The sequence below is a fragment of the Oryza brachyantha genome, chromosome 8 (genome assembly GCF_000231095.2).
Source record: "Oryza brachyantha chromosome 8, ObraRS2, whole genome shotgun sequence".
NCBI lineage: Eukaryota > Viridiplantae > Streptophyta > Magnoliopsida > Poales > Poaceae > Oryza > Oryza brachyantha.
Genome location: NC_023170.2, coordinates 11,143,380 through 11,157,223, shown reverse-complemented (window position 1 = coordinate 11,157,223; position 13,844 = coordinate 11,143,380). Strand labels below are relative to the sequence as shown.

Sequence of the window (13,844 nt, the reverse complement as noted above, 5' to 3'; positions counted from 1 at the left end):
GAACACAAATGTTGAGAATAGAGAAAGAAACTGTTGATCACCATGTATGATCCACTGCAGCAAACATGAAACACAGAAAAAAAAATTAATGGTCGGATACATGCAAATAAGGTGGAACTGCACAGCCAGATATTCACAAACTTGTTGCTTTTATGCACATCCAGATATTCGCAAACTTGTTTCATTTACGCACATCAATTGCACTCTGTGACGAAGTATATGCAAATATAGGCTGTGATAGTTATGGATAAATATCCCACAATCACAAATCAAAATTATGTCAAAAAAAATCAAAAGGAAATAAACTGAAAAAACAAATGCATTGCATTTTTGTACTTAGCATAATAAAAGCAATTTATCATCTCATGTCACTTAATTTCAATAATATGTGCAGAACAGCAGACACATTGTTTTATGCTTTCAACTAGATGAAAGGTACAGCACCACAGAGGAAGAGAGTATGAACTAGGTAGTTACAGAGTGCTACTCTAAGAAGTTTTCTCCATAAGCTGGATTGGTGCTAAGATGTTCTGTTTACTTGTCTCTACTATGCAGCCATTCATCACCATCTCCTCCAGCATAAAGTGCACCTTCTCTAGATGGAACATGATGTCCAGTTCACACTGGTGAAACAGATGAAAAACAACAGTAGCATCAGCATGGTCATGTGCCTGAGTATCTTTACAATCACAAGAAACAAAATTGTTTGGATTAATGAAAATTACCACATTGCCGAAATGGCGGTCCATAGTTTCAACAAAGAGATGAATGAATTCAAGAATAGCTAGCTCATTCTGCAAAACGTCGTGCAAGCAATAGTGATGATTCAGATCCTAGATGAAAACTACAACGTAAATTGCAGCCAAAACTAGTTGAAGGGAGAATTGACTCCCATCAGATATATAATTGCTTTAAAAGGTACTCACTTGGTACAAAATCATATGATGTTGTTATTGACATGGTCTCTAATAGTATAAGTTTGATCACTAATTACTCTCGATGTGTTGTGGACAACTACGAAATTAACATTGTATACATGTACTTTCTAGAACGAATCTAATCGTACCACATGCATGAGAGTGACAATAAGATATATATTCTTAGTTTAATAATTAGTCAAGTGTCATAAATGTTAATTTTAGATAAAACAAGGATGCATTATATTTTTTATATGAAGTGATACCAGAAAAAACTAGAAAGGAAGATTGGTAAGTGTAACAACATTCATTAATAAATCAGGGAGATGACAATTAGAATACGGTTAACAGCCATAAGATAGAGATACTGTGACTCATACTCAGAGATGTCATCAATGTGTAATACTGCTACCACAAGATCACCAATAAAAGTAATGAAAATAATTTTTCATGAGATATTTGTAGTTTACACTTCACTAGACACAACAAAATACAACCATAGCAAAAAGTTCCATCCAAGAATAAATCAATAGTAATAACTTGTAGTAATACTTGTGCACACTTCCATCCACAAAAGAGGACAGATGAACAAGATCTAAAGCCTCATTTGCAAAGCATGATGTTTCCAGATTATTAAGGAATATTATACTTCTTGAATGAAATTCCTAGTTTAATACACTCCTTACGATTGTCAGAACTGATAACAGCCCCAAGCCAATAACTACTTACTTTCATTTATTACTACTCCCTCTGGTTCTATTGTACTTGTCGTTTTGGATAAGGACATTGTTTCCAAAAACAACTTTGACAACTATTTTATATTACAATATATATACAACTATATGATTTTATTAGTACAATTGAAGGTTAATATATACATATAGCCTACATGCTTATAAATTAAATATTTTACAAATTATTCATAGTCAAAGTCCAAAACGACAATTAACAGGAGGGAGTACTTAGCAAGCATATCTTGAGGAAGTAAAAAGTAACCGAAACACCTGATACAAGATGGAAGAAGTGGGAACTATGCCAGGAACCATATAGATGATCACATATGCATGAGCTGCTGGGTTTGCTCTTAAAGCAACTAATAATGCGGGATGGAGGACATGGGTCAAACTATCCTATACTAAAAAAAAATAATAATCCAGACTTGACTTGTGGGAGCATTGTCATGCCATGAAGCATAAATCGACAGTACAAATACCAAACGGTTCGAGGTAATACGATTGGTTTGAGAAAAATATATTATGCATTAGCACACACACAATGTGCACCCCTGCTAATCTCAATCCTGTGTGCAATACCATCGGCTGGTGATTGATAATTCAACAAATTAGCTGCATTTTTCCATGCAAAAGGTTCTTAATTGGACCAACCACTATCTGAATTCGTGAACATGGGAGAGACATAACACCATAGACCATATCCGGAGCCGTACCTCGTCGTTGTCGACGCCGACGAGGAAGAAGAGGGAGGCGTACCGCCGGTACACCACCTTGTAGTTGCGGTGCTCCACGAACGAACACTGCACTCGCACCGCACGGGTTCACAGATATCAGATCATCACGAGACAGGGATGAACACCCCACCCCCGAAGAACCTGTACGGATCCAGATCCAAGAACACAAAGAGGCTCCTCCTTTCCCCCCAAATCCGGAGGCCCCGAGATTTGGGCGGCGGCAGGAGATCCTGGATCCAAGAAGGGGAGGAAGGAGGGAATCGGGTGGGTGGGGGGAGGGGAGTACCTGCTGGTCGGTGCGGGCGAGGCACTTGCGGACGATCTCGCCCTCGAGGGCGCGGCGCTCGTCGATGGAGAGGTGCTCGTAGTACTGCGCCAGCCGCGTCTGGCCCTGCTTGTTCACGAACAGCACGAACCGGATCCCCATGGCGTGGCGACCTCTTCCCCCCTCTCTCTTCCTTGTTCTGTTCCAAGGCGTCGTCTTCAACCTCGCGACTCTGAAGCTCTCGCCTCGCACCTGCGGCAACTTGCTGTTTCTTACTCTTTTTTTTTCTTTTTCAGTTTTATTTTGTCTGTCGGTCTCAGATTTCACATTTGAGTAAAAACCATTCGAATTATTAATTTTGTGTGCAAAAATAAACCCCAGTAAAAAGTTTGATCACTTTGTCATAGGTATCTTTCGGCTACTTCCATCCTCATATTTTCGCTTCTGATCATACTTATAAGCCAAAATTTAAGTTTTTATTTTAAACCTAGAGTTGATTCTTTAGTGTTTTTATCATATATTATTGTTGAGACTTCTGTTTTAGATTATTATGAATACGTATATATAAAAGTTTTATTCTAAATTATTTTTTATTTACAAATATATCTTTGGTTCCTTTTAAAAAAAACAACAATTCCCTTTGTCCGGTCATGACAAGTTTGACCACACATACGAAACTAACGTGACAGAATCGAAACAAAGCCAATCTACAATGGCGTGGAAGAGTTTTTTGCCCTGTATTGTTGGACAGGGCGGCATGCTAAAAAAAAGTTGATCTAGAAATAAAAATGGGTGGAGTTTAATTTTAAAATTAAAAAATTCACAAAAAAGGTATTCCTACTATTTATACGTGGACTGTTTATTGTCAGCTAAATTTAAAGTCGCTGTCCATGGTTGTAGTGAAGAAAGAATATTGAAAAGAATAAATTGTTTCCTGATTATAGTAGAGTAGATTGCATTAGAAGCCACAGCCATATTTTCAGGTTGTTTTCGTCTGGTTTTGTATTATTGTTGATTAAAATAATACTCACTTTACCTTTTTATTATTTGATTTTGTTAACTTTTGGGTCTACATGTGATCATTTATCTTACTAAAAAATTAATATAATTATTAATTATTTTGTTGTTATTTGAATTATTACTAAATACACCTTAAATATAATTTATAATTTTATATATTTTTTAAATAAGTTTTAAACTAGACGCATGGATAAACATGGATTGAAAAAGCCAACGGTATTAAATAAAAAATAGGGGAGTATAATTTAAACAACCTTTGCATATTTTGGGGTTTTTTTACTTTTTGCAAACATGGTGATCATCTAACTCACCATAATTTTCTCGTTAGTACAAACTTATATTTACAGGCCGTGTAGACACAAAATAACTACAACAACGTACAAGACATTAACTTACAGTATAGTAACTTATTTAGTTAACCGGGAGTTATGCCTGGTTAGAGTTTTGACATATGTATAGTATGGCATCACCATGACAGCGATGAACAGTCTCTAAACGCACATGAAACAATTTATGAGTTTAGAGAAATATATTAGATATGTTTATTTCCTGTGTTTGTGGAAGAAATTTTCCTTCTGTAACAGGGGGTCTTTTGTTTTGTTGCACATGGAAAGCTTAATGCAAGCGAAAAATTGTTTGCAAATTAAACAAAACGGATTGAGCGAATGTCTCTTGTTTTCAGAGATGCAAGGTGAAATTTTCCTATAAATTTGTATTCGAAATTTTGAACAAACAATTTACTCTTGAAGCACGTTCAGTAGCACTTTCAACTTCTAAATTCTTATTGAATTTAAAGTTTATTGGAAAAAATATAATGGTTTAATCCCCTGATTTTCTTCATGAATTATGAAAAATGATCTTCCACACATAGGCCGTGTTCAGCTAGAGGGGGGAAGAAGGTAAGTTATCCGGCGCGGAAGAGGGTAATAGATTAGTACATGATTAATTAATTATTAATTATTAAAAGATATAAAATAGATTAATATAATTTTTTAAAACAACTTTCCTATAGAAAATTTTCGCAAAAAATACACCGTTTAGCAGTTCGGAAAACGTGCGCGTGAAAAACGAGAGCGCTTAGATATCCAACATGGGGTGCCGAACGGGGCCTTAGTACCATAGAATATCCTCACCTCCAACCAACCTCAAACAACATATGAATATGAATGATTGGTGAGTCCACTCGAATATCTGTTGATGTCAAAAATATGATCTGACGTGTCACACACGAAGGTCTGGCAGTTAATCTTAGACAGCTTCAGTGCATGACCTAAATTCTTAGAATGCACGGGTGAGCCAGTTAGTTTGATCCAACAACTGACAAGATAAACAGTAAAACAAGCCGATCGGCTATCGAGTCGATAGGTGACTAAATATCCAGCTGATCAGATGTTGACGTTGCGACGGTTAGCTGATAGGATGAACAATCTGCTATAAAAAACTTGGATCGGCTAGAAACTTGATAGAAATAGACTTGAATTAAATATTAGACCAGCGTAATCTGCCAAGTTACCTATTAATCCTAGCCGATCGGACGAGCCCCGATAACCAGATCGAACCAAAGATACATCGATCGAACTTAACCAAGACAGTATGCAGTCGACCATGATATAATTATAGGAAACATGAAGATCGATAAGGCTAATAAATAAACCGATGAATTACTTGGAATAAACAATGAATCATGTGGTGCGATCGGCCAAAACCAATTTGCATGCAATCCTCATAAGCCGATGTAACATAAATAACGGCCGATCTAAATAAATCAAGCCGATTGGTTCGATCTGGTTATACGGGCTCGTCCGATCGACTAAGATTAATAAGTAACTTGGCGAATTACATTGGTCTAATATTTAATTCAAGTCTATTTTTATCATCCGATCAAGCTTTTTACAGCTGATCGTTCATCCTATCGGCTAAACGCTACAACATCAACATTCGATCGGCTAGATTTTTTTATTACCTATGGCTTGATAGCCGATCAGTTTGTTTTATTCTTCATCTTGTCAGGTGCAGGATCCAACTGACTGGAACGCCCGTGTATTATAAGAATTTAGGTCCTCTACTTGAGCCTTCTGATAAACGACTTCCAGGACTTCGTGTGTGACATGTCAGATCATATTTTGACATCTACACTACAGTGATAGGTGAAAGAGTATATCAAGGCCTATAGAGGGAGGTGAATAGGCGATTTAAAAGTTAAACCTAAAAGGCGGAAGCTGAAACTTTTGGAAGCTCCGGTCAGGGCTTCAGAACTTCCGACCATCGAAAGTTCCGTTGATCTTCGGAACTTACGACAGCACCAGATCTATAACAAGAAATGAGTAGATCTAGCCAACTAAAACACAAGTAAGCAAATTACCTCTAAGCTTTGCACAATCAGCAACTAGAGTACATGCGGCAACCAAAAGTAAAACTCAAATCATAAGTTAGAGAGATTTCACTACAAGTAGGCACATAGTCTTTTTACCGAAGTTACACTTCTCGAGGGGATTGTACTCTCCGTTGAAGAGCCCAAACATGAGCTGGGTTTCCACAACCCTTTTCTCGGGGCTGACTCGTGCACCCCCCCTCACTCGAGGTGTCTCTTCCTTTTCGGAGGCGAGACTCAACCTTCACAAACTTTTCCCAACGCACCACAAGAACTTTGGTGACTAAGGAACGACGCCTAGCCGTCTAGGTGTTCTCAACCACCAACAGTAACAAGCTTGCAACGAGTTCTTGGGGATGAATCTAGTGCTTAAGAAATTTCTCACGAAGTCAACACCGAGCACTCCAACCAAATCAAATCAACCAACTCTCACACATACAAAATCCAAATCACTTAGAATCGTAGAGAGGAGGAAGTGAGAAAGCAAGTCTCAAAGTGAATCTCAAGAAATCAAGCCAAAGGCCAAAAGAGTAAGCAATGTAAGCAGCAACGCTAGCTTAGGGGTGGGAGGGGGTATTTATACCCCCACTCATTTTCTCCCCGTTGGAGGGAAAAGATGCTCTCTTCCAAACTTCCGAAAGCCCTCTTTAGAACTTTCGGTCAGTTCAAAAATATGAGCCCCAACTTTAGACAATTCAAAGTCAACTGTAAAAAATTAAGTCTTCAGAAGTTTCAGTCACAACCTTCGGGACTTTCATGATTCTTACAGAACCGAATCTGACCTCTTCGGAAGTTCCTTAGACACCTTCAGAACTTCCGTAAATTCCAGCACAAGTTCAAAAAGAAAGCAAAAGATGCACTTCAAATATATTTCTGAGCACCGGATTCATTCCTAGAATTTATTTGCGCACCCCTCTTTACAGTACAACATTTCTAGTTGATTTAAATTCTGAAATAAACACACATGCCAACACAAATATACCGATTTTTTTCTCTTTGTAACGTGGTTGGCGCAACAAGTTCTCTCATGAGGACTAGATATACCTTCACATTCTCACAAACTCATTAGACATCATTATTTGATTATCATTAATCACTAAAATAAATTAGGGGAGTAGATGCACTTTCAAGAGACATCTCTGCTCCGCGTGAACTCAGATGTTGAGCCCATAACTCTGAGCAACCATCCATGTTTGTCTAACAACGGTTCCGCCATTGGCTTCACCGATGCACCTGAAAAGCTTGAGGACGCAGTGCACTTTCTTCCGATGCCACCAATTCTTAGATTACCGAAACTCGAGTAACAAGTGCTGTTGCAGGACGTTTCCCTTTAACTTAGGGGAAAGAGGGGAAATGCAGAAGATGGGTGGTGGGGACAAAATCAAAGGTTGATATATAACTATATAAGCACTGCACCTAAGAATTTGAGACACCAGTTCTCAGTTTAATCAAAATAATGCCAGTATATTTAGTACTCATTTTGTTTTATAATGCAACATGTTTGACTTTTTTCTTATAATATTTGACTATTTGTCTTATTCAAAAAATTATAGAAATATCATTTATTTTTTTGGGACTTACTTTGTTATAAAAAAACTTTAAGCACGACTTGTCAATTTTTTATATATGTACTAAATTTTTAAATAAGACGAATGGTTAAGCGTTACGACCAAAAAAGTCAAATATGTTATATTATGAAATAGAGCCAATAGTATGTAAGTGTATGTATAACTAAAATTACGAACAAGACACCAGTTCTACATGTCCCTCGTTTATACAGAGGGACACAGGGTTATAAATGAGCCCTCTTAGGGTGCTCTTCTTACTTTTTACGTGCCAAGACTAACATCAAATCCTAGCCATTAAATGTTTATTTGATTAGAAATATTTTCACATCACTATTAGCATATTGGAGCAAGAGAGGAAAGAAGTAGTGCCAATGAATAGTCTTTATTGATTTAATGACAAAATAAAGTAACACATTAATTTATTTTTTTCATTTCAATATGACTAAGTAAATTTACTACAATTTATACTTAAAACAAATACAAGATTGGTTTATACTTTCAAATTCTGGATATCAAAAAGAAAAATGAAATAAAAATCAAAACTTTAAATCTTTATTTATGACTTTGAAATTTTTTTATATCCTAAATCTTATATTGTAATATCAAAATTGAATTTTATGAGATTTTGATCATTGAGTTTTAATTTTATTCATATTTGTAGGATCGAAATAGAGTTTAACACACGTACTATAGGGGTGTGAATGGTAGGTATATCATAAATCTAAATCTTTTAGCGAAAATAAAATATTACCTCTGGTTACACCGTTCTTGTGTCGCCGCTCTTGTGCCACCGATCAGGTCGTCGAGATCCAGAGAAATACTTGTAGATGAAAGTAGAATATGTGGACTGAATGATCTAAACTTTATTGCTTCAATTGGTATTTGCAAAGTGCATCAACAACACCCCTTTCAAAATTGTCTAATTCTAAATCTCACAAAAAAACACCCAGGGGCATACCCCTCAGTAGGTATTTATACCAAAAAATTTATCTCTAACAACGAATAGGATTCAAACGAAATAATTAATCGAACTCTACCGCGGACTCTCGCAGCCGCACGGCCGACTGAAGCGAATTCCGTTACCATCGTGAACTGCCTCGCACGTACGATCACGTACATTGTCTGCCATGCATACACACCTATGACATCCATACATATTTGTCACATATGTATCGGACTCAATCGTTGTCGTTTGTTGCTGCATGAACCAACCACCATAACGATCCAAACATCCACTTAGCCAGCTACTTGGAGCCTTCAGCCACGTCACATATGTATATTTTCTTTTTTTTTCTCATCCAATTTTAATCCGATTCTCACACGGTCTTTCTCGACCATGTGTCACATCGTATTCAACATCGTCACCTAGCATCCTCTGATCGTTCGGACCTCAGCTCCTCCCTAAGCCTAGTCACGATCCCGCCGTCGTTGACTGATATTGATCTTCAAGGATCACAACTCTAGTCCAACCATGTCACATGGTATCCCGACCATCCAGACCTCAGTTACTACCTAAACCTAGTCATGATCCTCACCATTGATCACAGTTGACCTCAAGTCACCTGCACACATAGACAAATCAACCGTTTTCGGGCAAAGATATCGTAACCTGACCCATATTAGTTATACACATCGACACCAACACTGTAATTGTTTCCAAACCAAATTCTATCAATTTACAAGTCAATTGTTCATCACAAAATATTAATAATGACTATGATCTTACAATATTCTTCTATTAGAATTGGTTTATTCATACTCAGTATATATATGTAGTGGATCTATATGTATACGCTAATGCGTTTTACATGTTGTAATCCAAATACGAAAATAAGGCAAGTGAAGAGAATTTTCATTAATACTTTTTTATACGTAACAATCTGTGTATAGCTAGATTAATAGAATTTATTTATTTTCTATTTTATATTCTATAACCTCCAATTAGTTAAGATAAATACTACACCTATTTTAGAAAAACTTCATTTTTAATTTCTGTGTCGACTAGCATTTAACCATCCGTCTTATTTAAAAATTTTATAAAAAAAGATCAAAGAAATTAGTCATGTGTAAAGTGTTATTCATATATTATCATCTAGTGAACATAAAAATATTAATCACAAAAAATTTAAATAAGACGAAGAGTTAAAGATTATATCCAAAAACTAAAAAACAAACATATTTTGTGACGCAGGGAGTTTGAATAATTAGATTGATGGGCAATGAACGAACAAAGAAAAAAAATGTGGAGTACTCTAAAACTTCCCGTTATAAATACATTGACTTAGAAATGATTCACACAACACACAACAATCAGACCCATGAAGATCAAGTCGTAGGTACACAAGCCATAATATTTGAGAAGGCCTCAACTTGTTTGACAACCATCTCATCGGAACCTGACGAGACTATATATACTAGGGTTAGGGACACATACAACAATAAAGTTGAATACTAGTTACAAATACAAAAAGAACTTAAGTACAGAATATACTCAAATGCCTTGGCACTATTCACATTAACTAACCTTGAATTTTACAGGGCTGGGGTACGGGCTTTTATAGTCCCAGACTCTCCTTGTACAATTACTAAAATACCCCTAGGCAGTTACTAATATAGCTTGAGGGTACAGCCCTAATGTCTTCGGCTTCTTGGGACCACTTTGCTAGCTGCCCTAAGTACTTAAGTGCACTCAAGTGCTGGTCCTTAGACATCTTGCAAGAATATACTCGGGAGTCATTACTAGTAAGCATCTTCCTTGCTTTGTCCGACAAGCTTCTTCGTTGCCTTGCTTGATAAGCTTCTTCTTGCCCTATCTGAACCTTCCTTTATGGGATTATGCTATCTGGTCTTGGAGACATTGATAGCGTTCATATATTCCAAGACGGATTAAACACATGTTGCCACAAAACACTCTCATGACATATTGTCTCAACATGTCAACTTCAACATGCCGCTGAGGCATATTGCCATAACGTGCTAACGAGGCATATTGCCCCAACATGTCATCGGGGCATATTCGGGCGAATGGGTAAAGGGGGCCATCTATCAACAAACTTTGTAATCACTTTTTGTTACTCTATGGAAGAAACAGGATAGAGATATGCCATAAGACATAAACAAGACCCAATGTATATAAGTTTATATTGTCAATATTTGTATGGTTACTCTATGGAAGAAACAGGATAGAGATATGCCATAAGACATAAACAAGACCCAATGTATATAAGTTTATATTGTCAATATTTGTATGAATGACGTTGTAACACAGATTATAAATATAGTATAGTATAAGTAATATGTAATTACACTTGGCCCGGAGCATCTCAACGCTGCAATTTTGATTCAAAAAATTTAGCGTTTTCCTTTTCTATCTGGAAAATTATAAACGGTTTGGACATTGAGTCCCAGAGGGAAATAAGCTTTGCACCAGTCTGTGACGGCATTTACAAATAAACAAGGGATATATGTACTAGGTTGCATTCTTCTCTACATAGTTTACTTAACTTTTCATTGGTTTTGCATACACGTTTCTCAAACTGCTAAACTCATTGTTTTTCGCCAAAATGTTTTCTACAAAAATCCATTGTTTATAGCATTAAAGAGTTCTTAAAAATCAGAAAATATTTATCTTCATAAAAGAACACATGTCTACTTGTATAAGCTTTGGAGGAGAGAAAAACTACCGTTTAGTTGAAACGAGAGTGATTTATATGCACTTAATTAATTTGTAAACATAAATCTCAATATAATAATGTTAATGCACTTTCACAAGTTTTCTCAATTTCTGTTTTGTTCTTTTTTAAGTCGGAATAGCAGCATGAGGACGGCCCTGGTTTATACACATAAAGAAAAATGTAGGATCGTGAAGGGTCTTTTTACCTCAAAAGTTAGCCATTTGAAGTGAGCTTCGTCCCTCTAGAACCAATGTGAGATTATTCAACAATTTTTCCCCTTCACACATTGGTGTCCCTCATGCCTTCACCGCCCCTTCACCGTATCCGAGCCCCCACCGACCCACGGTCCATCAGGTATACGGGTCTCGCAGGTACCTATAGTCCATCATCAGGCCTTTATACACTGTGTCCATCGAGCCAGAGATATTAAACTAGTTAGGCTCTGATACCAGCTGTAGGATCGTAAAGGGATTTTCCACCTCATTTTCTAGCCATTAAGGTGAGGTTTGCCATTCCACACTAATATGGGACTATTAAAAAAACATCTTAAATATATAGGTGAGAGAACAGAAGATAGAAATTAGAGTCAAACTTACGATCAATCTATTATATATATACTCAAAATAAGCTAAAAAAAAGCTATGACCAGTAAGTTGGCAGTAGAGATAGTTTATTTACCACTGGCAACGATGAGTCAACATAAAGTTACCCTCTGTGTACTCGTGAATATTATTTGTCGACTTGAGTTTCTTATTTACACGAGCTGCACGCTTTTATTTTAATTGACGGCCAAAGCATCATGTCATGATGTCATCGGACACGGCTGATCAAAGTCACAGTTCATTAATCCTTGTTTTTGCAGCAACGGAATTTTTCATTTGTTTCGATCGCTACGCTGTGATCGAAGTCTATGGTACGTAGATTGAAACGAATAAAAATAGAAACGCTTTTATTTTTCGTTCTACGTTTGACTGTTCATCTTATTCAAAATTTATATCTAAATATGCAAAATTACAAAGTATACTTAAAGATCCTACAATAATAAATCATATTATAACAAAATAAATAATAATAATATAATTTTTTTAATAAGACGAAGGGTCAAACGTGTAACTAAAAGTCAACGACGTCATATAAAAAAAATAGAGAGAGTATCAAATATATATACGTCCTTACTAATATGTAGTTGTATAATGTATAGTTTAAGGGCTTTTATATTATTCTTGAAAAGTATATTGAGATATTTTTTAAAAACGTTAATTAAAAAACTCATAGTTAAATTCTTCACCAAAAGCTTATTAATGAAATCAGCTGGCTGCAGATCCCCTTGCCCCATCCCACAGTGCACATCCTTCTCTAGAAAGATCCAAAAAAAAATATACAAATTTTCTACTTGAAATCTCTAATCCCATACTGTTTTGAGTTGGCTTATATGTACTGGTTATACCTTACAAATACATAAATAATAAGAACGTGCGATCCAACATGACTTCATAATTAAAGTCAAACAATTAGAGTTGGCTGGCTCAAAAGGAACTCTTTGCCCTACTTCTGTGGCAACATTGGCTTAGAATTTGCTCCTCCTTGCTGGACAATAGAGGGATGCATGCATTTTATCAGAGGCCTGCGACCTATGCAGTGCACCTTGCACCTTGTACGTGCTTCAATAAACATTCTCGGTCATCGTAAAGATAATCAAGACCTTAACAGACTCTGCACATTTCCAAATTCATGTAGTCACTAAATCTTAATTAAGACAATCAAAACTTGCATTAGTAGAAGTCATCCCCTGTGGCAGCTGTCATAGCAGTGGCTGCTTTAAGGGTGATTTTACCATCTTAGAGAAAATATCTGTAGATATCGAAATTTACGATATAAATTTTGATACATCGAGATACCGTATAATTAAATGTACTAAATTTTACGCTACGAAAAGTGATACCTTTCATCACTTTATCAAGGATAGGAAAATTGCTCTGGAGCTTTATACTACAATGGTCATCCATAAATATGTGTGGGTAAAAACTAGCAGTCACCAAATAGGTTTAAAATTGTCATGTATACGTCAGGTATGTTATACCTTTATATCTTTATTGCCGTCTTTCACTATACAGTATTACTTCGGGTTTTTAATATTTAAGATGACGCTATTATCATTTTTCACATGTAGTATATTACTCATAAGACTTCTTGGGATATTGAGCACGTATCATACCACGTTTATTTTAAGTTTCTTGCGTGAACCTGCATCTTCATTTGGTTAAATAGATCGACACATGAGTAATTTTATGGTACTTAAGAAGGTATCATGACGTATCAAAATTTCAGTGTAAAATTTTAGTATCTTTTGGTATCTAGGTACGGTGAGATATCAAAATTTACTCTAAAAATTTGATACCTCATGGTATCTTTTCAAGGACCGTAAAATTGCTCTATTAATATATACTCAGTGATAATATATGTTGATATCTACTCAAATATTGCATTTAAGTTTCTTGCATGAACCTTCATCTTCACTTGGTTAAATAGTTCGACACGTGTTATTAATATATACTCAGTCA

The 13,844-nt window shown here is 36.1% G+C and overlaps 1 protein-coding gene across 1 annotated transcript; it reads right to left on the bottom strand.

Moving 5' to 3' along the window:
- Positions 1-306: 306 nt before the first annotated feature.
- Positions 307-2,956, bottom strand: LOC102699705 (AP-4 complex subunit sigma). Its single transcript, XM_006659316.2, has 4 exons — positions 2,672-2,956; positions 2,365-2,451; positions 726-794; positions 307-623 (listed from the first exon to the last, which is right to left on the bottom strand). Exons 1-4 carry the CDS (start codon positions 2,810-2,812, stop codon positions 489-491), a joined length of 432 nt encoding a protein of 143 aa, XP_006659379.1. The 5' UTR covers positions 2,813-2,956; the 3' UTR covers positions 307-488.
- Between the last annotated feature and the right edge of the window lie 10,888 nt (positions 2,957-13,844).

Bases quoted from the DNA above. Each gene is read 5' to 3' on its own strand.
- LOC102699705 (XM_006659316.2), bottom strand. From the start codon at position 2,812: ATGGGGATCCGGTTCGTGCTGTTCGTGAACAAGCAGGGCCAGACGCGG. The intron at 795-2,364 runs GTACGGCTCCGG...GACGTTTTGCAG, and splicing joins TCGGCGTCGACAACGACGAG to AATGAGCTAGCTATTCTTGA. The intron at 624-725 runs GTAATTTTCATT...CTGTTTCACCAG, and splicing joins ACCGCCATTTCGGCAATGTG to TGTGAACTGGACATCATGTT.